Raw genomic sequence first — 26,880 nt, forward strand, 5'->3', positions numbered from 1 at the left:
AGATGAGTTCAACAGTTTTTTGCTGAACAGGGGATCTTTGATTGCAGGTCCCTCTCAGGTATAATCACATATTCAGTTTTTGGACTGCCTTAGAACACATATGAGCATAATCGAATCACATATAACTATTTGCCTGCCTTAGAGCACATACGAGCATGATAGAATCACATATAGAGTTTTTTGCCTGCCTTAGAGCACAGATGAGCATGCTATAATCACATATAAAGTTTTTTGTCTGCCTTAGAGCACATATGAGCATGATAGAATCACATATAAAGTTTTTTTTACTGCCTTAGAACACATATGAGCATGCTATAATCACATATTCAATTTTTTGACTGCCTTAGAACACATATGAGCATGTTATAATCACATATTCAGTTTTTTGACTACCTTAAAACACATATGAGCATGCCAAAACCACATATAGAGTTTTTTTACTGCCTTAGAACATATATCATTCATGATAGAATCACATATAAAGTTTTTTGCTTTGCCTGTCTTAGAGCACATATGAGCATGATAGAATCACATATAGAGTTTTTCTAACTGCCTTAGAACACATATGAGCATGCTATAATCACATATTCAATTTTTTAACTGTCTTAGCACACATATGAGCACGATCAAATCACATATATAACTTTTTGTTTACCTTAGAGCACATATGAGTATAGTAGAATCACATATAGAGTTTTTCTAGCTGATAGAATCACATATAAAGTCTTTTTACTGCCTTAGAACACATATGAGCACATGATAGAATCACATATAGTGTATAATTTATTTCATTATATTTTGTTTATCAATACTGACTCTTCTTTTCTTGTGTAGGCTGCTAGCGATAATCAATGTAGCGGAGCTGAAAGGACAGATCAAGGCAATGAACAAGAAGACGCACAAAATCTTGGCGATAATTAGAGAATTGTGTTGAAGAAGTTCTATTTTTTTTTCGAAATTGTAATTGTTGAATTGTAAATAATTAAACTTGTTAATTTTAAGGTGGAACAATTAATTATTGTAGATTCCTTTTATATGAAATTTTATGTGTACTTTTTTTTATTTACAGGGAATATAAATTGAAAAGGAAATATAAATTGTACCGTTCTCGATATTTAATTTTCAAATAATTTTTTTTTTTATTTTTTTTCGTGTTTGCGACGGATTTTTCTGTCACTATACATATAAATCTAGCGATGGCTTAGCGATGGATGTAAATTCGTCGCCAAGCCGAGGTCATTGTTTAGTACCGACGGATTGGCGACAGAATACGTCATCCGTTTTTCCGTCGCAATTAGCGACAAAATAAATTCGTCGCAAGTTAGCGTCGAAAAATTTGCGACGTAAGCTATCTGTCGCCTCGTCGTCACTAATCCGGTTAGCAACGGAATGTGGTCGTCGCTAATCCACTGCTTTGTTGTGGTGCAGGGAGTCCGAGTCTGAGAGAGACTGGTGGATCAACGACAACTTGTGCTCCCAATCCTCAAGATGTTGAAATTTACTGATATGCCCCGAGATAAACCATGCTTTAATTGCTCGAGACAAGTGGCGACACTTAACCACACAACGAGTAGCCGCCCTAGCTGCGGTGCATAAGACACACCAAGATAGACGGACTACAGACTCAAAGTCTGGCTCCATGATCCACCATTGCTCAAATCGGAATTTGATGTGGCGAGAAAATCCATGCCCTCATTGGATGACCAACTGACTATGGTTAGAGACAGATGAAGAGAGAAGACAAGCAGAGAGGTCATTTAGCGAGACCAGCAGATTCGGAGAGACGAGCACATGGTCAAGCAAGCAGTAGCACGGGCAAGATCGACGATTGGACCAAGAGAAAGCTTCACCACGATGTGGAACAGAATACAACTGGTTCGATTGAATGAAATTTTGGAACCCAAGCATAGAAGCCAAGCATGAGATAGGATTACTCGAGTCGGAGGAGGACAACAAGCAATTGAAATTGCCCATGATGAGGTGCTGATCCCCAAAAGATAGAAGGATCCTATTCATGTCCTCCCAAAAATCCTCCTGACGGCTCAGCGGTGCGGACCGTACACCATGGTGACCACTGCTGGCATCGACTTAGTCGAAAGAGGAATGGCGACGGATAGGAAAAACATGCCTTCATCAAGTTGGTAGACTCCAAGAGACGACCTCCCAAGGACAAGTATACCGCCCACAAACGATGGCTTGAAGAAAGAAACTATGCCACGCCAGATCTCAGAGACTACCGAGCGATGAACCTCTGCCATCTTGGTTTCATAAATAGCGACAAGGTCAGGATTTTTCTGTCGAATACAACTAGCAAGGAACATGCATTTTTTAGGGCAATTCAAGCCCCTAATATTCCAGCATAGAATCTTCATGTCAGGAAATCAGGAAAACCCCGCGGAGAGCGGATCCGCGCAGAACGCCTTGGAGATACCCCAAACTGAGATGCAGAGACCTTCGAAGACCGTCGCCTACCCCTAAGGGAGGTGCCCTCCCACCCCGACGGAGAACTCCCCCCGATCGCAGACGAGGACGGCGAGGAGATTGAGGGAGGATCGGAGGCACCAACGTCCACCAAAGGCAAATCCTCGACGATATTAGCGAACGACTCCCTCATCAGGATAGAGATGTTGTGCAACTGCGACTGAGAGAGCGAGAGATGAAGACGCCGAGCTGCTACGTCCATTGAACAACCCAAAAAGGAAGATAGGTGGCTGCATTGGGAATACGGATCGACCACCGGAGACGGTGGCTGAACGGGAGGGACCTCTCGCCCAACAAAACCTAACTCCCCAAATGAATGTAGCGCGGTAGAAGATGAGTGGGGTCCGACAACTGTGAAGAAAGGGGATGGAGGGATGAAACTGCATGAAATCCGACATAACAGAGAGGTGGAGCAACTATCACCGATAGCCGACACCACAAACGAGACACCCTCTTCGAGCAAGCAACGTATCCTAGGCGGCGCCAAATCACCAAGCAGAAGCAGATAAGATACCCCCGCAGATACTACACACTTCGAGAACTGAGTCGATGACTGAGGCAAGCACACCCGACCAGAGCAAACCTCGAGAGTAGCAGAGGCGCCAAAGCCCATAGCCCTAGAAGCCACCGAGACACCAAAGCCCAAAGCCCTCGACTCCAGCGAGGTAGAGACCACCAAGACTAAAGGCAAGGATGCATCACACCAACCAAACAATCTCCGATCCCCCAAAAACCAGTGGTGGTGGGGGGGGGGGGGGATCGAAGCATAACAGATCTGATAACACCGCCAGCCCCACCGTAAACGAGCCCGACGCCTCGAAAAAGGTCATCGAGAGGAGGGAAAACAAAAGGAAGAGAGCCGCAAACACCACCCCCCAGACGAGCCCCAACTTTCTAAGCGACTAGGGGCGCCCCCCAAAGGCAACAATCAATACCAACTATCGTGTTCACCAAATGATAGGCGGTGGTAGGAGAAAGCCGCATGGAAACTAAAAGGGGCGGATAAAAGTTGCATGCTGGCCCCAAGATAGGTTAGATAATAAGCTGTAACAGATAAGTCGACACACGAAGCTGAGGACCACCATGGAAAACAATACCCACGGGTGATAAAGCCTTGAAAGGCGAGCGGATCACAGTCCGCGACCCCTCAGAGATCTCAACTTGGCACGAGAGCCTAGCAATGAGCGAAGATGATGACACCAAGGCCAAAGACAACATCGAGCCTTGAGCGACGCTAAACCCACGCACCCTCCCAAGGCAAGAACAACGAGCACGAGGGCGAGGGAAAGCGAAGGGGAAGCCCACCATTCCCCTGGCCTCAAAGATGCCTCGGGTAGCAGAAAAAGGGTTAGGGAAGGATAAAAAATGCCTGCTAGGGAAAATCATAACACCCTCGAAACCCACCGAGCACCTGGGCGACCTCCCAGACTTGCAAAAAACACCGAAAGGAGACCTCGAACATCTGACATCATCACACGAGGGCGTTGGGACATACAAGGTGTCGCATGAACCAGGAGGGGCAAAATGTGCTAGAAGATCACCGGGACGGACACGACTCGAACCAAGCAGAAATCGCTTACCCGTGAACGACATCAGAAACGACAACGCCGAAAGTGTTGGCACCCAAAATGACCCGATCTTGATAGCCAGGGAGGAAGAGGAGGGATCCTGCAGTTTGGCGATCCTCACACAAGGCGAGAAAGAGGCCTTGCATCGCGAGCTCTTAACCTTGGACGAAACCCGATCGCAAGGAGGAGGGTGGCCGATAACACCAGAGCGCCTGCATACCGGGTGGTGCCGGGAACAAAAGGGCGAGGCACAATGAAGGCAGGTGCGGCGCTTACAAAAATTGAGCGCCAGACAAGCGGCACACCACCAGTCACCCGGCTGAGCCTCGAGGAGACACGAACCAGAAAAGCTCCTTGAGAAGGACTGTTGCCAGGAAGGCGAAACCTCTTGCCAACCGTGGGAGCTGCCCGAAAGCGAAGAGCAGTGGTAGAAAAATGGGGCTTGGAGACGAGCACCAACAGAGCAAGCCTGAAGTGCTTCAACCCTGATGGCCCGCTTGAGGCGATGAACATCTCGAGGAAACAACGAACCGAAGGTCAGACAGGAATCGAATACCTCCAAAAGGGGAAAGAAACAAGTGGAACAATAGGCGAAATGAAAGGGCAACAAGGACGCCTCGATGACGCAAGGCAAAAGCGAGCCCCCATTTGTTCAAATCCTTTTAGATTGAGGAAAGGGCCAGCTGGTTGGACCGCAGAGAGAATGAGGGGCATAAGCCCCAAAAGAAGGGGGAAGTAGAGGGCATTGGGCCAGGATAGAAATTCACGCGAAACCCATCTCAGAAGAGACGAGAGAGAGGGGGCAGAGAGAGAAAGAGAGGTCGAGAGAGAAAAAAACCTTACATGTAGAGTCTCTGTGGTTGTGGCCGATGGGATACCGCGAGGAGACACATGGCGATGGCACTAAAAGAGTGGTTGTGGCCTGGTGGGCCACGACGGTGAAAGACTGAGACCTCGGCTGTTGGGACGAGGGGCGAGGGGGAGGTCCGTCCGAAGGGAGATCAAGCAAATGGTCCTGACGTCTGGGCGGGAGATGGCGCCTTCGAGGCCCAGGAGCGTGATGGTGACCGTTGGAATTGTCGGTGGAGGTCAGAATCCTTGACGAAAAGTCATCGGAACCCCAAAATCCTTGAAAAAGGTCGACGGAACCCCGAAAGAGAGAGAGACTCTAGCTTCTGCGGCCTGTCTATGAGAAAGCTCAAGGGGCGATGAGCGGAAAGGAACCTCCTGTTGGAGCTGATGAAAAGCCCCCGTTAGACAGAATCAAAATCAGCAAAAGGGGGGGGGGGGGGGGGAGGAAATGAAAGGAACGACGGAGGATCAGTCGATGAGCAGCAGACCAGAGGAGAAGTAGGGTTTAGGTGGTTCAGAGGCGAACATGGGGAGGCATTTGGCAGGTAGCGAGGGTTGCAGTGGCGGAGGGGAAGGGTATCGGTGGGTAGCGAGGGTTTGAGTGGTGGAGGAGGTTGGTGGGTATCGGGATTTCAGTGGCGAAGGGTGAGGGTTTCAGCGGAGGATGAGGGTTTCAGAGAGAGAGAGAGCACTGAACTGGAAAGGACGACCGGTTTCTCCTTCGTTTCTCCTCTTTTTCCTTCAGAGAGAGAGAGAGAGAGAGAGAGAGAGAGAGAGAGATGGGGGATGTGGTACTTGTTCATTTGCTTGTGGTATTGTCCATTGTTGTTTCTGTAGCTGGCTCACTCAGCACAGATTACTATGACAAATCATGCCCAAAGGTTGATTCCATTGTCGCAAAAACTGTCAAGAAGGCCATGAATCGTGACCAAACTGTTCCAGCTGCACTCCTCCGGATGCACTTCCACGATTGTTTCATCAGGGTGTCTCTCTCTCTCTCTCTCATATTCGTAATAGATCCATTTAAAAATTGAGCAAGCTAGCCTACACGGACTTCTTAAATCTACCGCAATGCCAATGGAGTCAAGTTACTCCTATCGCATTTAGAGGTTTTAAACTCGATCAGCCTGAGTGCCTAAAGAGATTCATGGTTGTTCCATATATAAAGTGAAGTCTGATAACATGAAAAAATAGGTCTAACCATCCACAAAATTTCCAAAGCAAGTTATATGTTCCCCCCCTGAACAGGGTAGTTAGCTACATCTCATGTTCGGGGGTCCCAAAGAGCACCACGTATGTAAGCATGTGTGTCTCGTATCCCCATGTTTGTAAGCATTAATTAGCATTGGAGTTTGATGCGATTGCAAAGACTTAAGTACCCTCTCCTCCATTGGTGCAAAAAAAAATGACGATTTTTGAAAAGGAGTGGTTGTAAAGACTTAAGTGCCCCGAAGATGATTATTTAAGACTCAGTCTCTGCACTGCAGGATTATCCGAGAAAGAAATCTCCCCTGGAGGAGGCCATGAACATCAACCCTCTCACTCTCTCTCTCCCTTCTATTTCTGCTTCTGTGCACATCCATTAGAAGATCATACATTGCTCCATCAAGCACCAACTGACCTGCACATTGACTATTGTGGAGCCTGATTCAGAGTTTTTACCCTTACAGGAGGAGGGTTTGGGGGCTCATCCCAGCATGAGTAGCATCATTCAACTAAATGAGTTGTAGATCCTGATTCAGAGTTTTTACCCTTACAGAAGAGGGGTCTGGGAGCTCCTCCCAACGTGGGTAGCATCATTCAACTTGAAGAGTTGTGGAGTTTGATTTAGAGTTTTTACCCTTACAAAAAGGGGAGTCTGAGAGCTCCTCCCAGTGTGGGTAGCATCATTCAACTTGAAGAGTTATGGAGTCTGATTCAGAGTTTTTACCCTTACAGAAGGGGGGTCTGAGGGCTCCTCCCAGCGTGTTCATGGCCTTTTGCCCTTACAGGAGGGGGGTCCGGGGGTCATCAACCCTCTCACTCTCTCTCTCCCTTCTATTTCTGCTTCTGTGCACATCCATCAGAAGATCCTACATTGCTCCATCAAGCACCGACTGACCTGCACATTGACTGTTGTGGTTCCTTACTGATGAGCTGCCTCTAAATTTATTCGACTCTGGGTCGTTACTGCACTTGAAGTTGAGTCGTTGTATTTTTTGTTGTTTGGTGGGTGGTGAGGCCCTCCTCTACTCTCTCAAGACTCTTAGCTTGGGCAATCTTTCTTTTGATGATTGTGGTTGTAATGTATCATTGAAGTTAAAATGGGGAATAAAATGACAATAGAAATTACTGAAAATTTACATAAATAAACTAGACTCAATAACAAAGACACCACTTTTTACGGATTTGGAATATGACCTCCGGTTAGGGAGATATGGCCCTAACAAGTTGGTCCTAATTCGGGTAGCGATTTGCTTACTGAATAACACTACAAATCGCTATAACGATTTGCGGAAGACACTAGCGATTTGCGATTTGTAGTGGCTTCCGCAAATCGCTATAGCGATTTGTAGTGTCTTCCGCAAATCACTATAGCGATTTGTAGTGTCTTCCGCAAATCACTATAGCGTTTCGTTGGAGACCCGAAAATACTACAAATTGTTGTAGGAAAGCCCGATAATACTACAAATCATTGTTGGAAGGCCCAAAAAAAATTTTCGGGATCTGCGCCGGGGGGTAGCCCCCAGACCCCCCTCTTGTAAGGGCAAAAACTTTAAATCAGGCACATAAGTAGAGAGAGAAGGGAGAGAGAGTGAGAGGGTTGGTGTTCATGGCCTTCTTCAGGAGGAACTCTTTACCTCCCTTGATTTCTTCTCTAGAGAGAGAGAGAAAGGGTTTTACAGTGTTTTACGAAGAAGGAAGAAGAAGAAGATGACGATGGAGCAATGTAGGATCGTCTGTTGAATGTGCACAGAAGTAGAGAGAGAAGGGAGAGAGAGTGAGAGGGTTGATGTTCATGGCCTTCTCCAGGAAGAACTCTTTGCCTCTCTTGATTTCTTCTCTAGAGAGAGAGAGGGTTTTACAGTGTTTTACGGAGAAAGAAGAAGAAGACTTTGAAGAGTCAACATCATCCTCGACTTTCTGGATAAAGGACATGTTTGTCCTTTTTTTGAACAGAGAAAGAAGAAGACTTTGAAGAGTCAACATCACCCTCGACTTTCTGGATGGAGGACATGTTTGTCCTTTTTTTGGACAGAGAAAGAAGAAGAAGACTTTGAAGAGTCAACATCATCCTGGACTTTCTTGATGGATGACATGTTTGTCCTTTTTTTGAACTGTTTGTTTTTTCTTTTTTGAATGAAGGGCATTTTTGTCATTTTCTCAAACCATCACTTTATGAGAAGAATAGCAAGAAAGGGTACTTAAGTCTTTGCAACAACACCATACTTAAGTCTTTGCAACAACACCAGAGTTCGATGCAAAGTTATGTCAACATACACGGGAATACGAGCCCCATGTGCTTGTATACGTGGTGCTCATTCAAAGCCCCGAACATAGACGTGGGATTCAGTGAATCATCAGGGGCAAACATACACCACCCTCTCCAAAATTTCACTTGACTTGTCCTTGGACCTGGGCTAAGTTGGTCCAGTGTACCAAGTTTTGAGCCTTGAGTTCTTAATGTGTTTGTTTAGATTATCTGATTGACTTGAGTTCTCTTTCAGGGCTGTGATGGATCTGTGTTGCTGAATTCTACTAAGACCAACACTGCTGAGAAAGACGGGCCACCCAACATCTCTTTGCATGCGTTCTATGTTATTGATGCAGCTAAGAAGAAGCTGGAAGTTCAGTGTCCGGGTGTTGTTTCTTGTGCTGATATTCTTGCACTTGCTGCTCGGGATGCAGTGCTACTTGTAAGTAGTGACACCAATTTCATTAGACCAAATTGGAACTTAATTTGTTCATAATATTCGACGAAAAGATCTGGTTTCGACTTTGTTGTACATAGGTCATTGTTGGAAATTGATTGTTCTACTAGTTGCCATTCATGAGCTGCATTGTATTGTAGGAGTGGAATATGTCAGTGTCATTAATTTACCATAGATTTTAATGAAGTTATAATATTTGGTTTTTGTTATTTCAGTGGGAAACAACAGTTGATAATGTTTGTTTCATCTTTTGCTTCTCTTTTAGTCTGGAGGACCAACTTGGGAGGTGCCCAAAGGAAGGAAAGATGGAAGAATTTCCAAAGCCGCTGAAACTAAATTATTACCGGTTCCTACATTCAACCTCTCTCAACTGAACCAGAGCTTCTCTCTCAGGGGCCTTTCAATTGATGATTTAGTGGCACTCTCAGGTGACAATAATTTAGTAAAGATAATTAATATATGTCACGCTTATTAACCTCCCTGATTATGAACATGGTACCAAAGTTTGAGTTTGAACAGCCTTGACAAATGTGGCTAACCAAGTTCACTAGAGCCTCACAGATTCAAGAGACCAAGTCAGTTAATTGGGACTTGGGACACTAATTTGAAATGCATCCTCCTCAGTGGCTGAACATCATCCATATATACGTAGTCAGATCGAACTCACCTTAAGACGAATGCACATCTAGACCTGTACAAATCTCAGCCCAATCTCGGGCTCGGCTTGTTTAGGCATGGCACGGGCTCGGCTGAAATGGTAAAATGAGCCGAGCCCAGGCACCAAGTTTTTCATTTACCAAGAGGTGGTGATTTTGAATCCTGCCCCCTCAAAGTTAAGGCAGTTCAAGCTTGGCTTGGGCTCGAGCCCTCTATATTTTGCATCAAGCCAAGTCTTCAAGTCCAGGCTCTGCTCGAGCCTGGCTCATGCGCAGCCTATATATGAGCATCTTGATAATTGAATGTTATTTGATAAGCATCTTGGTGATCTCCATGAGGCTGATTCCACTAAGAGGTGCATCTGTTTCTGAATCTAGTCATAGATCTTTCTTTTGCTTTTTTTTACCAACCAGCAAAAGTTGTGTCGGGTTCCACTCATCCCGTATGTCATCCCCCATCTTCATACCCCTCTTAAATCTTATGATGCAAGTTGTTTTGATGAGACCTGACCTCATAGATGGATTCAGCATGGTCGATTTAATAAGGATAACCCTTGGATGGCATTTCTTTGTTGAAAATATGTTTTTTTTTAAATCACAAAATGTTGCATCGTTGATTTTTGAATCACCAAAAAATCTTGAGCACAAGTTAGACTTCAACGATTTAAATGACGATCTTAAATAAATGAAGGATGTAGATCACATCTATGGAGTCCGATTCGATCAAAACAATTTGCATAGATGAGATCCCAAGAAGGGGTATGAAGATAGGGATGACATAAGGGATGAGGGGAACAAATTTGCCAAATGTTACCAGAATAGACAATAAAAACAAAGTTACCATGATAAAGCACACCCTTGTGGGTAAATGCAGGTGGGCATACACTTGGGTTCTCCCATTGTTCATCATTCCAAAAGAGGATCCACAAGTTCAACTCGGTCCATGATGTGGATCCCACCATGGCATCGGCCCTTGCTGTGAGCCTGAAGAAGACATGCCCCAAGCATAACAAGGTGAGGAGTGCAGGGTCAACCATGGACTCAACTGCTTCAGTGTTCGACAACATGTACTACAAGCAACTGCTGGAGGGGAAGGGCCTCTTCTCTTTTGACCAAGCCCTGCTCTCCAACGGCAAAACCAAAGGCCTTGTGGGCAAGTTTGCCAATTCACAAGGGGACTTTGAGAAGGCTTTTGTGAAATCCATGCTCAAGATGAGCAGCCTGGCTGGGGATGGCGAGGTGAGGTTGGACTGCAGGTTTGTGAGGTAGAACAATTATTCGATTTTATTTGATTAATTGTTACTTGTGATTGTTGGATGAGTGGTGTCAAAGTTTAATAGTGTGAGGTCGATCGGTTCTTGAATCATCCATAATGTTGTACGAGTGAATGATGATAGAAGATTTTGCTGTCTGGATTTGTGGTAGAGGGTGTAATCCAAAGTGCAACTTATTTGTGCTTTTGACAAACAAAACAAGGATAAATAAAGATTGCATGAATTTTCCTACCTCTAGTGTGTAAAATGGCTATCCGTGACACACAAACACGGCCTTAAGCTCGGACCTCCAAGGGAACCGTTTCCTTTTCTGACGACAACCATAGTTTTGTCTGTTCAAGAATTTTCTCTCTCTTTCCTACTAAGCAATAGAGATCCGAAAGAAGATCAACATTAATACTCATGAAGATCAACAAAATGTTGTACCCATGAACCGAACAAAATAGAAAACAAAATTAAAATATAAAAAAAACAAAAGCTAAAGAAAAAGAAACTACACACAGCTAGCAACAAACAACAAAGCCAACTCAACCAGGATCCGATGGATTAGAAGAAACCACCATTGAGTGAACGTTGTTCAGATGAAAGGAGAGGTCTCTAAGATGCATACATAAAATCACATATACGTCAACCAGGATTTTATGGACAAGATGATTAAGGATGACCGGAATTTGACGGAAAGTAGCATCATTGTGTGCCATCCAAACAAAGCACCAAGTAGTAAGCAATCATGTCTTCCAGATCAGTCTCCACCGCTTGCATCGTCTAATTTCAATAGGGCCCAGGAGCAGATCAAGCGCAAAAGACTTCTCTTTGACAATTACATTCAGAGATCTCCACGTCCTATTAAATAGGGCCACAAAGATTGGGCAGGACCAAAATAAATGAAAAGTAGTTTCTTCAGCAGCTTGACACAACACACACCAACTTGGAAACTGAAAGCCCAACTTTTTTAAATAACTGTGAGTCTGAACCCTATCATGCAAAATTAACCAAGCCAAGACCCGAGATCTTGGAGAAGGGCCCTTACCCCATAACGCACACTTAGAAAACCAATCTGCCCCTGGGGGGAGCAACGATCTATACACTTTGTGGGTGTGGAACACACCATTTGGTGCAATCGCCCATTGCAACCACTGATCATAATTTCCAGCATCCCCAGTTTGATCTCTGAAGGACGATAAGGCTCTCAGCCACATGCTTCGCAAGTGCGAGATCGCCAACCCCCGGGTTCCATGGCGAAAATGAGATAAATCAGGAGCACCATATTTAGCATGAAGCAAGCGAGCACATGGAGAGCCTGGTTGATGGGCCATCCAACATTGCTTGGCCACAAGAGCAATACTCCTTTGACTTGGAGCAAAAACACCTAAGCCAGCCATACATTTAGGTAACACCACCGTTCGCCAACCAACCAAATGGCGCTTATTCTTAAGTTGACACCCAGACCAAAGAAAATCTGTCATTAAACGACAAATTTGCTTCTCCACGCCCACAGGCATCACAAACATTGACATGAAGAATTCAGGGATAGAAGAAAGAACATGTCTGATTAAAGTTAGACGGCCAGCAATAGAGAGATAAGACGCCTGTCACGAAAAAATCTTGCATTTCACTTTTTGAATAGTTGGAGCCTAAGCAGTGGAAGAGAGGCACTTCACTTGTAACGGCAAACCCAAATACGTCATTGGCAACTCAGAGATTGCATAATTAAAAATCTGTTGACCCACTGCAAGCATAAGAGACTGAACATTGAACATAGTAAGAGAGCATTTGCTATCATTTAGGGAAAGCCCAGAAAGAGAAAGAAAGAACTAAAGAATAAGCTTGAATCTAAGCATCTGCTGCACGTTTGCTCGCCCAAAAATAATCATATCATCAGCATAAATAAGAATATGGTTCAAAAAATTTGAAACATCTAGAGGATCTATCAGGCGCTTCTCCACAGCACGCTTGAGCAACACCACGAGACCCTCAGCAATGGCATTAAACAACAAAGGCGAGAGAGGGCAGCTTTGCTTTAATCCACGCCCCAACTTGATCCGGCCACCTCTAGTGCCATTAATCTTAATCATGGCATGAGCATTAGAGACCAATTCCCTCACCCACCCAGAAAAACGACGACCAATGCCAAAATTGGATAACATTTGAAATAAGAAGGGCCAATGCACAGAATCAAAGGCTTTATGAAAATTTAATTTAAGAGAAAAATAGTGCTGGCCACTAAGATGTAAGGAGTGAATGACTTCAGAGGCCAAGATGAATGAATGGTGAATCCTCTTATTGTGGATAAAGGCAAACTGAGAGTTCAAAAAAATTTGGTGAGCCACGACCTTCAACCTATTAGCCAATACCTTAGCAATCATCCGATAAAGGGCACTCATAACAGAAATCGGGCGAAACCTAGAGATATCAGTGACAACATCCTCTTTTGGAATTAAAGAAATAATTGCCAAGTGGGTTTGAATAGGCAATCTGGAGTTGTGATAGAACTCATCAAACATGTTAATAATATCAGGCTTCACACAAGACCAAAAAATTCTGAAGAAATCCATATGAAACCCACACTAAAAAAAAATAGTTGATTAGCGACAGAATTTAGCGGCGACATTATTTCGTCGCTATGTCGCGACGGATTAACGAGAGAAATGCATCCATCGCTATAATTAGAGAATTTTACGAAAATAGTGACATATTATTTTCCCTCGCAAAATCTGTCGCTACGTAGCGACGGATTTTGTGAGAGAATATTTTGTCGTAATAAATACAACATTGAGCGACAGAATTGCGACGGATTATATTCTGTCGCTACTTAGTGATGGCCTGGGCGACAGAATATATTCTGTCGCCTTTTTCGTGTTTTGAATTACGATGGCTTAGCGACAGAAGTAATCTGTCGCATAACCCCTAATCTCGACCCTCTTTTTCCTTTCTTCTTTCGCTGCTACCGCTCCCGCCCACCGCCCTCTCCCTCCTGCCGCTCTCTTCCTTCGGCCGCCCTATCCATCCCGTCGACCTCTCTGCCGGCCCCCACCGTTCGTCGGAAGTCGATCTCCGTCAACCTTCCGCCGCCGCCGCCCGGAGGAAGCGCAGGTATTTCTGAGCCCCACCGTTAAATGGATTGGGGTCGACCCCCTGCATTTTCCGGTAGGGGGTCGACACCGCCAGGCACTCGACCCCGATAGGGGGTCGACCCCCTGCCGTGTCCGGCCGGGGGTCAACCTCGGCAGGGAGTCAACCCCTTATCATGTCCGGCAGGGGGTCGACCCCGGTAGAGGGTCGACTCCGGCAGGCGCTCGACCCCGTCATGGGGTCGACCCCCTACGGTTCCGGCAGGGGGTCGACCCCTTGCCGTGTCCGGTAGGGGGTTGACCTCGGTAGAGGGTCGACCCCGACAAGGGGTCGACCCCTTGCGGTTTCGGCAGGGGGTCGACCCCCTACGGTTCCGGCAGGGGGTCGACCCCTTGCCGTTTCGAGTAGGGGGTCGACCCCAGCAGAGGGTTGACCCCCTGTCGTTTTCGGCAGCGGGTCGACCCTCTGCCATGTTTGACAGGGGGTCGACCACCTGCCGTGTACGACAGGGGGTCGACCTCGATAGAGGGTTGACCCCCTGTCGTGTCTTGTAGTTGGTCGACCCGCTGCAGGAAACGGTTTCCTGCAGCGGGTCAACCCCCTGGGGTTTCCGGCAGGGGGTCGACCCCCTGCTATTCCGGTAGGGGGTTAACCCCCTATGTTCCGGCAGAGGGTCGACCCCCTGTGTTCATACAGAGGGTCGACCCCCTGCGGTTTAGGTAGGTCATTAGGTACTAGGCTTCTCAAGCCCTATGCAAGATGTTTTTATTTGCTTCAGCTTTTTTTCGTGGTGACTTCATTTTAAAACAATATTTTTTTGTGCAGATTTTTCAACGGAACCAGCTCGTGTTCAGCCACTTGTGGTAAGTAAGGGACAAAAACGATGCAAATCGGGTAAATACCCGTGGTGAGTAAGTGATGCATGCGTATCACATGTTATTTAATTTATTAGATGTAACACTTTATTGTTCACACACTCACTTAGTTGTTAATATTTAAGGTTGCTTTGTTGGAGTTCGGAGATAATGCTGAGCATGATTTTAATGTATGAATATTGAAGTGTTTTTATTTTTGGAGTACAGAGTCCATGCTAGGCATGATAATAGTTAGTGAGATATTGAAGTGTGTTTGTTGCAGGTACATGTTTGTCATTTGTTTGATATGAATGATTATAATGTATTGCAATGTTTGATGTAATTGTATCCATGCTTGCATGTAGTTACTTTCAATTTGATTATGACTTTCATGTGAAATTGTATAATGAAAGCATGCTTCAAAAGATTGTATCGTGTCATTGATAGTTTGCATATGAAAATATTAAGTTATCAATGCATGCATCAAAAATCTTGTTATTGTATGACATTATATATTGCATGATAAATTTGATATGTTTTTCATCGTAGCATTCTGATTGTTTTCTTTTAATTCGTTAGGCTATTATTCGTAACATCATAAGAAAATGACTGCAAATCGTGAATGGATGTACCGTAGGATAGTGGACAATGAGTTATCGCATGAATATATGAATGGTGTTGTCAGTTTTATTGAATTTGCAACGGCAAGTGTCAGTACAATGGATCTCACAGGTCAGATTACGTGTCCCTGCAAGATTTGTAAGAATAATCGATTTGTAGAACCTCGTAGCGTTAGACATCACCTATACAGAAAGAGTTTTGTGAGTGATTATCAGAACTGAATGTTTCATGAAGAAGAATTTAGAAAGGATTTTGATGCACGGGTGAATGTGGTGCACGATAATCCATATACGGATTTAATATTTGATGCTGCAGGAATAGAACTGGGTTCTGCTATGAGTTCCAGTAATGTAAGAACTGTCGTAGATGAAGAATCACCAAACGATGCAGCTAGTAGATTTTATGATTTACTTAGAGATGCTGATGAGCCACTTTGAAACGGTTGCGAGAGTCACACTATCTTGTCTGCAGTTCTTCAACTAATGAATTTGAAGTCCGAGTATAATTTGAGTCAATCATGTTTTGACCGTTTGTACATGATTGTGAAGAGTATGTTGCCCAAAGATGAGAAATTGCCACAAAATTTCTATCGTGCGAAAGTTATGGTCAACGCTCTAGGTATAGGTTACAAAAAGATTGATGCTTGTCCAAATCACTGCATGTTGTATTTCAAGGAGCAGGAAAACAACATATCATGCCCGTCATGTGGGCATCCTCGGTTCAAGCCATATGAACATATAGAGTTTTTCTAGCTGCCTTAGAACACATATGAACATGCTATAATCACATATTCAATTTTTTGACTGCCTTAGCACACATATGAGCATGATAGAATCACATATATAACTTTTTGCTTGCCTTAGAGCACATATGAGCATGATAGAATCACATATAGAGTTTTTTTATTGCCTTAGAGCACATATGAGCATGCTATAATAACATATAGAGTTTTTTATTACCTTAGAGCACATATGAGAATGCTATAAGCACATATAAATATTTTTGTCTGCCTTAGAGCACATATGAGCATGCTATAATCACATATTCATTTTTTTGACTGCCTAAGAACACATATGAGCATGATAGAATCGCATATAAAGTTTTTTTGACTGCCTTAGAACACATATGAGCATGCTATAATCACATATTCAGTTTTTTGACTGCCTAAGAACACATATGAGCATGTTATAATCACTTATTCAGTTTTTTGACTGCCTTAGCACACATATGAGCATGATAGAATTGCATATAGAGTTTTTTACTGCCTTAGAACATATATCATTTATGATAGAATCACATATAAATTTTTTTGCTTTGCCTGCCTTAGAGCACATATGAGCATGCTATAATCACATATTCAATTTTTTGACTGCCTTAGCACACATACGAGCATGATCGAATCACATATATAACTTTTTGCCTGCCTTAAAGCACATCTAAGCATAGTAGAATCACATATAGCGTTTTTCTAGCTGCCTTAGAACACATATGAACATGCTATAATCACATATTCAATTTTTGACTGCCTTAGCACACATATGAGCATGATAGAATCACATATATAACTTTTTGTCTGCCTTAGAGCACATATGAGCATGATAGAATTACATATAGAGTTTTTTTATTTCCTTAGGGCACATATGAGCATGCTATAATAACATATAGAGTTTTTTTATTGCCTTAGAGCACATATGAGCATGCTATAAGCACATATAAATTTTTTTGCCTGCCTTAGAGCACATATGAGCATGCTTTAATCACATATTAAGTTTTTTGACTGCCTAAGAACACATATGAGCATGATAGAATCACATATAAAGTTTTTTTTACTGTCTTAGAACACATATGAGCATGCTATAATCACATATTCAGTTTTTTGACTGCCTAAGAACACATATGGGCATGTTATAATCACACATTCAGTTTTTTAACTGCCTTAGCACACATATGAGCATGATAGAATCACATATAGAGTTTTTTTACTGCCTTAGAACATATATCATTTATGATAGAATCACATATAATTTTTTTTGCTTTGCCTGCCTTAGAGCACATATGAGCATGCTATAATCACATATTTAATTTTTTGACTGCCTTAGCACACATACGAGCATGATCGAATCACATATATAGCTTTTTGCCTGTCTTAAAGCACATCTGAGCATGATAGAATCACATATAAAGTTTTTCTAGCTGCCTTAGAACACATATGAACATGCTATAATCACATATTCAACTTTTTGACTGCCTTAGCACACATATGAACATGATAGAATCACATATAGAGTTTTTTTATTGCCTTAGAACACATATGAGCATGCTATAATAACATATAGAGTTTTTTTATTGCCTTAGAGCACATATGAGCATGCTATAAGCACATATAATTTTTTTGCCTGCCTTAGAGCACATATGAGCATGCTATAATCACATATTAAGTTTTTTGACTGCTTAAGAACACATATGAGCATGATAGAATCGCATATAAAGTTTTTTTGACTGCCTTAGAACACATATGAGCATGCTATAATCACATATTCAGTTTTTTGACTGCCTAAGAACACATATGAGCATGTTATAATCACATATTTAGTTTTTTGACTACCTTGGCACCCATATGAGCATGATAGAATCACATATAGAGTTTTTTTACTACCTTAGAACATATATCATTTATGATAGAATCACATAATTTTTTTTGCTTTGCCTGCCTTAGAGCACATATGAGCATGCTATAATCACATATTCAATTTTTTGACTGCCTTAGCAGACATACGAGCATGATTAAATCACATATATAGCTTTTTGCCTGCCTTAAAGCATATCTGAGCATGGTAGAATCACATATAGAGGTTTTCTAGCTGGCTTAGAACAGATATGAACATGCTATAATCACATATTCAATTTTTTGACTGCCTTAGCACACATATGAGCATGATAGAATCACATATATAACTTTTTGCCTTCCTTAGAGCACATATGAGCGTGATAGAATCACATATAGAGTTTTTTTATTGCCTTAGAACACACATGAGCACATGATAGAATCACATATAGTGTGTAATTTATTTCATTATATTTTGTTTATCAATACTGACTGTTCTTTTCTTGTGTAGGCTGCTAGCGATAATCAGCGTAGCGAAGCTGAAGGGACAGATAAAGGCAATGAACAAGAAGACGCACAAAATCTTGGCAATGATTAGAGAACTGTGTTTAAGAAGTTCTATTTTTTTATGTTTCCTAATTGTAATTGTTGAATTATAAATAATTAAACTGATTAATTTTAAGGTGGAACAATTAATTATTGTAGATTCTTTTTATATGGAATTTTTTGTGTGGTTTGTTTTTTATTTATAGGAAATATAAATTGTACAGGAAATATAAATTGTACCGTTCTCGGTATTTAATTTTCAAATAAATTTTTTTATTTTTTTTTTTGTGTTTGCGACGGATTAGCGACGAAATCATCCATCGCTATTCATATAAATCTAGCGACTGCCTAGCAATGGACGTAAATCCGTCGCCAAAACATGGTCGCTGTTTAGTACCGGTGGATTGGCGACAAAATACAGCGCTCGTTAGTCCGTCGCACTTAGCGACGGACCGGGCGACGGATTTATTCCGTCGCCAGTTAGCGTCGAAAAATTTGTGACATAAGCATATCGTCGCCTCGTCGTCATTAATTTGTCGCTAACAGGCGTAGCAACGGAATGTGGTCGTCGCTAATCTACTGCTTTGTTGTAGTGCCATCAGAACCTAGAGCTTTTCACCCCGACAAACCTTTGATGGCCCTAAAAATCTCATCTTCAAAGGAGAGAGAGAGAGAAAGAGATGATGGGATACATCCACTGTCAATCCTTGCACTTCATCATTGGTGTGGATTAATCTAATATCACATTCTCACCAGTAAGGTAGACTAATCCAACTGTCAAGATGCATCAGTTACATAGTTAAGATCATCATAGGATTCTTTTTCGTGTTTGTTAGTCTTTGTTGCTAAAGCATTAGATTGATTGGGTTGTGATACCAACATATATTTGTCCACTGGACGCGTTGTTCCAGTCTGGTATGTTCTTACATATTATGATTCTTCCTCTAAAGCCTAAACATGTGTATAAAAGTTTGTTTAAAATTACACAACTTTAACAGCCAAAGATGGGTAGGTGATAAAATGAAGTCACTAGCTAGATGAGAGATTATTGTAACATTGCATGAATTTGGGGTTTGGGGATAAGGAACCTTGGGAGGTTTAATGGGGCTTTACTCACCAAGTGGTGGTGGGTCTTTTGTTTTGAAGACTCCATTATTGCTGGGCTTATCAGATCAAAATACAAATTGCAAGGTTGGCCTCAGTAATAGAGGGAGAACACGAGGTGGAGAAGAGGGATGGGAATGTGAAAAAGCTTATTACAAGTACTCTCGATCTTTCTTGTAGGCTCGAGAATTCAAGTTACAGTTCTTAAAAAAAAAAAGAATTCAAGTTACAGACGAAGAGAGCATGAAATTCTTGTGGGATGTTTGAGAGGAAGAGTTGTGCTTCGGCGAGCAATTCCCTTTTATGTTCAATTGTAACGACCAAAACCAGGGCCTCTAAAGCATGGGTTCCTAGACGTTTGTTCTCAAAGGAAAATTACCAAATTAACTTCAAAACCATGCCAATTTTTTTTTTATAATAAATGAAGGTCAATACCACCATTGACAATAATTGTAACCATCCAAAAAGTATTACAAGTACATAAGCAAAATAAATATAGAATATAAAATAAACAATACTTCAAATGCTGTGAAGTTAGGTAGTAGCTGAGTCCAAAGTCCACGATTAGTTCTTTCTATTGGCAACAGTCCCTGAACCTACAATTGTAACCAAGAGTCTATAACTTATTAAGTTTTTATTTACAAATTAGACATGACTGTTACAACTGTAGTGAGCTCTAAGCTCCTAATCTTAGTTGAGTTTGCTAACTACAGAAACATGTTTATAAATATTACCCCTTTTACTGTTCTCTATCATCATTCTCAAAGAAAAAATTCTCATTCTACTCTAATCGGCTATTTCAAAAATAGCTTCATTGGGTGTAGCAACCTATGTAGACAACTTAGAGTCTAAGGCATTGGCTAAACATACGAACCACTTACAACAACATAGTCCAAATCAGACCAGAATATGAACACAAGTGCTGCAGCTACTCACCGAGTACCATAAAGTGTTCATCAGTAGCTAGCCTAAGAGCTTGAGAGTCTATACCTGCCCTTAAGGTACTCAAGGAGCTATACCTGCCCCCAAGGTGTCAAGGAGCTTTACTTGCACCCAAGGTTTTGTGGTTCATGCAACATTCTACATGTGTCTAGTGGGCAATGTTTTAACCCTTAAGGATCACTTAGAAACTTCTGAGCAAATCTCAAGGTACGATTGAGGTGCACACCCCAAATAATGCCCTAGATCATGCCTCACCTAGTAGAGTTACTTATCATGCTCTGTGTGGCTACCCTATGAAACTTATTCTTTTAACTTTCATTTCTTAAAGTTAGTATCTTATACAATCATCAATGTATGTCTACTAACGACTTTTAATACATATACACATGTCATATATTTAAGGATAATATTCCACTACAGAGTTAACTCAATAAGTCACGACACTTAAAATGCCCCTCCCAAGGCATACATGTGACATTCTCAGGACAAATCCTATCCCAGAACTCTGAAACTCTACACTCATTTCTCAAAGTCATACATCAATCTTTTATATATAGTAATGTATTGATTATCTCCACATAGGATACATTCATAATTTAAATTATGTCATAAATCAATAAACATGTAACATGTATCATCATAATTAAGCATCATACTAAACATCAAGGTTATGGATTCCTAAGCATGCTAAATAGTTGTTCTATTCAAAATAAGATAAAACTAACATACTTAAAACACATGGAATCACATTGAAGGATGTTTAAACTAATTAGAATGTATTTTATTTAACTAAAGAGAAATTTGTAAATGTTTACTTACCTCAAATGTTTAAATTCTAATTCTAAAAAGTAACCTTAGTCTTCTAGCAAGCTCTAATCTAAAATAAAAAAATATTGCGTATCATCATTTGAAGTCTTGTCTTTGTGAAAAATTATAAAAATATACCTAAGCTTTAATGCCAAACTTTGACTCTGTTCTTTCAGAGTTTGTCATCATATCCTCTGTTAATGAATCATACTCTAAGAGAAGAATCCAAGGATCCAAAAATCACTTGAATCTGACATCGGGGTGAAAAGTTATGCTTCGTTTATTAATTCAGTATATTGAGGGAAAATAGTCTTTTTACTGTTCGACCATCCTTGAGTTCATATATTTTTTCCTAATTTATTTTGTCTTTACACCATACCGAATTTGCATTCACTATAGTTCAGATTTAGTTTAACTAGATCTTTCAATTGAATTCTGGATCCAGATCCACTCTTATTCCAAAGCAAATCGTTTAAGTTTTCAACTATAAACCAGACTAGATCTTGGATCCGGTACACCTGAACCAAACCTTTTCGTGATGGTTTGTCACAAGTACGACATCAACTATGAAAAAGATTTGGATTTGGGCTAAACCCAATTGGATGTAGTTTATTTTGGATCTACTTGATGTACACGAGATCCAGTCTAGGTTTGGATTCGATTTGAATCCAACTCATATTGGAAAAACCGAGGTCTTGACCTTCTCAATTTTCACACCTCTTTGTGTACATGTCCATATCCGCTCTCGCATATATATAAATTATTTATTCATTATATATTTTATAAAACCTAGCCGACTCGGTCTGGACTGCGTCGGTTCACCGAAAGCAGATCCGATTCAGTTTGTCTAGATAAAGTCTGTCTACCTCAAATATGGATCCAGCTCAGTCTATCCAGACCGAGCCGGTCTGCCAAGAAATCAAACCCCACTCGGTCTGCCAAAAGCAAATTAGACCTTACTCGGTCTATTCAAACTGAGTTGATCTATCGCATTAAGTCAGATCTGACTCGGTCTGTTTGCCAAAAATACTTAGACTCGGCTCGGTCTGTCTAAACCGAGTCGGTCGATCATTCTATCAAAGGTGTTTTTTTTTTTACTCGGTCTGGGCATGCCCAAACTGAGTCACCCTGTTGTTCGCTGACTCAACTCGGTCTGGGTCATGCTCAGATCGAGCGACACAACCAACTCGGTCTACTGTTAAGTGCAGACCAAGTCTGTCCGACATTTGGGTGAACCCTATCTTCCATCTGAACACGCAGTGCAGCTGCCTCCAGCAACCTCACAGATGCCAGTGGTTGTTGTAGAGCAACCCTCCTGATGTCCATCTGAACACAGCAACACCTTCACGTTCTGTGTTTTCAGTTTTTTTTAAATCTGAGGCCATTGTCAACAAGCCGGTGGTGAGAGCAGAGGGGACATACTCCTCTGCGCCTCCTCACCGCGAATGGCAGGTGACAGGGTTCACCCCCTGCCCCTATTGTTCCCTCCTTTTCTTTTCCATCACCGGTTGTTGGTTGCCGGTTGTGAGAACAAAGGGAACTCCTTTCCTTCACCATTGCTTTGAGCGTCAGGGACATGATCCTCCCTATCTTTGCGGCTCTATAATTTGATGGCAACCACGTGGTTGTTGTCACCCTTTTTTTTTCAAAGAAATGAGGAAGAGGTGTTTACCTGGCCGACGGTGGCGTTCCTCGTTGCCGCTGCACCTTCTCCTCTTCTTCGCTTCCCTCATAATCGTTGTTTCCTCTTTGGGTGTCCCCTTTCTCTCTCCCCACTTCACCAAAATCTATAGGGGAAAGAGGGGACCCATGCTTTTTATAGCCATGGGTGAGGAGCATTGTGAAGAGTAATGCTCATACCCCCCCCCCCCCCCCTTAGAGATACATTTCTACTATCCCTCTCCCCACTTTTCATTCGTGGGAGAGGAAGAAAGGGTAACAACCCTCTCCTCTTATAACTGCTCCAGATGAGTGTAACACACTTGGGCGGCATTACAATTCTACCTCCCTTAAAAGAAGATTCATCCCGAATCTTACCTGAAAATAACTAGGAAAATTGTGCATGAATGTCTGCCTCACTCTCCCACATAGCTTCATTTTTGTTGTGATGCTTCCATCTTACCAGGACCATTGGAATAACCTTTCTTCTCAGTTTATACTCTTTGAATTCTAAGATCTCAATTGGTTCTTTATTAATACATAAGTTTTCTTGGATATCCAATACTAATTCGACTGTATCCAATATGTGTGAAGGATCTGGCACGTAGTTTCTTAACATGGATACACAAAATACATTGTGCATCCTAAACAATGATCGGGGTAATGCCACCCAATAGGCTGTAGACCCTATCTTTTTCAAAAGTTTGAAGGGTCCAATATATCTTGGACTTATTTTTTTCTTTCTTTTCAAACCTCAGTACCCCTTTAAAATGTGATATCATCAAGAAAATGTGGTCACATTACTTGAACTCTAACTCACGTCACCTCTTATCTCACTACAAGAAAAATGCGTATTAGCGACGGACTCTATCCATTGTTAATCCGTCACAAAATCCATCGCCAACTTGTTTAGCGACGGATAGCGTTCGTCGCATAACCCCAGTCACTAAACTGCGGCAAATTTTTTTTGTCGTCAATCCATTGCTACTTAGCGACGGATTAGCGGTGGATCATGTCCATCGCAAATTCATCACTAAATAGAGACCGATTTGGTTATGCGACGAAATTTAATCTGTCGCTAAACTGTAACAAGGGATACATATCCGTCGCTAATGTCTATCGCCAATTTGGCGATGGACATTAGCAATGACTTAAATTCCATCGCAAGCCATCGACTGATTTAAATTGGCGACGGATAATATCCGTCGCTAATTTTAAAAAAAAAAAAAATTGAAGTATGAAACTCAAGAAAAATTTCTCGTTCTATAATTCATATGACCTGCTTATAAAAAATAAAGTACACATAAAATATATATATATACAGGTGAAACAAATTTAACACAAGTTCTAAGTTAAACAACTTTAACAACCAAATACAGTCCTTGCCAAGTTATAATTAGTTACAAGTACGTCAAACAAATTAAACACATGAATCTAATCCTCGCCAAGATTCTGGGCATCATCCTCTTCATTTTCTCGATCTTCCCTTCCCTCCATACCTCCATCAGCTCCTCAACGCTGATGCATCCTACAAAAGAATCAAAATGTTAGTATTTATAAACAAAATATAATGAAATAAATTATATGCAATGCACCTAATCTAATGCAACAAAGTAAATGACTGAATGACACATAGACTAGCAATAAACTGAAGGACATTAACAAAATTCAGATATGTGTTTTAAGATTGATTTTTTTTTTTAAAGTGATTCAATCATGCAGATATGTGTTCTAAGGTTGTCAAAGAATGTCATAGTGATTCATGCATGCATATGTGGTTTATAAGGTTCTCAAATAAATGTGTTATGTATCACAATCATGCATATATGTGTTATAAGGCAATCAAAAAACTTCCATAGTGATAAAATCATGCTTATATGTGTTCTAAGGTTGTCAAAAAACTTTCATAGTGATTTAATCATGCTCATATGTGTTCTAAGGCAGTCAAAAAACTTTCATATTGATTCAATCATGCATATATGTGTTTTAAGAAAAAATTTATAGTAATTTAATCATGCATATGTGTGTTCTAAAGCAGTAAAACAATTTCATAGTAATGAAATCATGCTTGTATGTGTTCTAAGGTTGTCAAAAAACTTTTATATTGATTCAATCATGCATATATGTGTTCTAAGGTTGTCAGAAAACTTTCATATTGATTTAATCATGCATATATGTGTTATAAGGTAGTAAAAAAACTTTTATATATGCTAATATCATGCTCATATAAGGCAATCAAAAAACTTTCATAGTGATTCAATCATGCTCATATGTGTTCTAAGGATGTCAAAAAGCTTTATATGTGATTTAATCATGCATATCATGTTCTAAGGCAGTCAAAAAAATGTATAGTGATTCAATAATGCATATATGTGTTATAAGGTATTAAAAAACTTTCATATATGCTAATATCAGGCTCATATGCGTTCTAAAGTTATCATAGTGATGAAAGCATGCTTGCATGCGTTCTAAGGTTATCAAAAAACTTTTATAATGATTCAATCATGCATATATGTGTTATAAGGCACTGAGAAAATTTTATAGTGATGAAATCATGTATATATGTGTTGTAAGGTTGTAAAAAAACTTTCATAGTGATTCAATCATGTGTATATGTGTTATAAGGGTGTCATAAAAATTGTATAGTGAATCAATTATGCATATATGTGTTCTAAAGGTGTCAAAAAAATTCATAGTGAGGCAATCATGCATATATGTATTCAATCATGCTTATACTAGCTTGAAATCTAACGACATGAAAAAATGACATGAATCTTTATACCTGACAGGCACCGGAGCTTATGTTGAATGCAGACGAAGTTCCCCTGTCCCAAAAAAAGTTACACAATACATTATGAATAATGTTGGGAATGACTTCATTTAAAAAATATTGCATTTTGTCCTCAAGATGCTGACATACACCATCCCAAGATATAGCAGGGTCAATCGGACGTTGAGAGTTGATGCTGACGAGAGAACTCTGCAAGCCATGGCTATAGGAGGCAACGACTTCTATGGTGTTCATGTTACTCTCAAACGCGAACAAACGACCATTTTTGGGTTCACCGGTTGCAGTCACCCATGCTGCAGGATCAAAAGGCGGATGCTGAGTGAAGTCATTGCCATATCGCTCTACCATTTGTTGCTCGTATGACTCTTACAAAGTAATGATTACAATATGAATTAATAATTAAGAATTATAATGTTTATGATAACGTAATTCATAGTAACTTGTATATTACAATGTTTATTAATATAATAAATACATACTGATATCGCTCTCACCTTCTCTGATACAAAATCGCTTGTGCTCTTACGTTTATGTGTTTCAACAAACGCATCCTTGTAAGACACAATGTCTCCTTTTTGTGCTTTCTGTAATGTTAAATGATAAAAAAATCAATTAATAAGTATGCAGAAATACTTACAAATTTGATTATATATATATATATATATATTGATGAGTTATCATTTTCTTCTGGTGGCACCCAAAAGTCATAGATGTACCTGTGTGTAGATGGGCATCAGGCATCTTCGCTTGGTTTTTTGTAGCCTTTGCAGAGCGGTTTCGAAATTCATTATTCGCTCACTTGTCGCGCATGCCCTCCCAATAATCTTTCCTAATAGTAAAAGGTCCATGGCCCTTCCACTGCAGCGTCTATCCCACTAGCTGCTTTTTTTGTTGCAGTCTTCATATTGTGCAACATGTCGACAAATCGATTGACAACCACTTTCTGCCACACTACCCTTGCATCTTTCTCCTTGTTCGCAGTCGCGAAGTGATGGAAAACCTACAAATACTTTCAGAAAGTTAGCACACATGAGTATAACAAAAAATTAAATATGAAACACATTAGTTATGATAAATGATTGCATACCATGAATAAGGACATTAATCTGTCCAACACCTCTGTCAGGTACTCTTTCC

General features: G+C 41.1%; 1 protein-coding gene across 1 annotated transcript; it reads left to right on the forward strand.

Annotated features, from left to right (window-relative positions):
* Nucleotides 1-5,680: 5,680 nt before the first annotated feature.
* LOC149832832 (peroxidase 64-like) lies at nucleotides 5,681-10,737 on the forward strand. Its single transcript, XM_090013312.1, has 4 exons — nucleotides 5,681-5,884; nucleotides 8,609-8,797; nucleotides 9,078-9,240; nucleotides 10,343-10,737. The coding sequence occupies exons 1-4, from the start codon at nucleotides 5,681-5,683 to the stop codon at nucleotides 10,735-10,737; spliced, it is 951 nt and encodes a 316-aa protein (XP_089869438.1).
* Nucleotides 10,738-26,880: the final 16,143 nt, after the last annotated feature.

The sequence above is a fragment of the Nuphar pumila genome, chromosome 7 (assembly GCF_984573655.1).
Source record: "Nuphar pumila chromosome 7, dmNupPumi1.hap1.1, whole genome shotgun sequence".
NCBI lineage: Eukaryota > Viridiplantae > Streptophyta > Magnoliopsida > Nymphaeales > Nymphaeaceae > Nuphar > Nuphar pumila.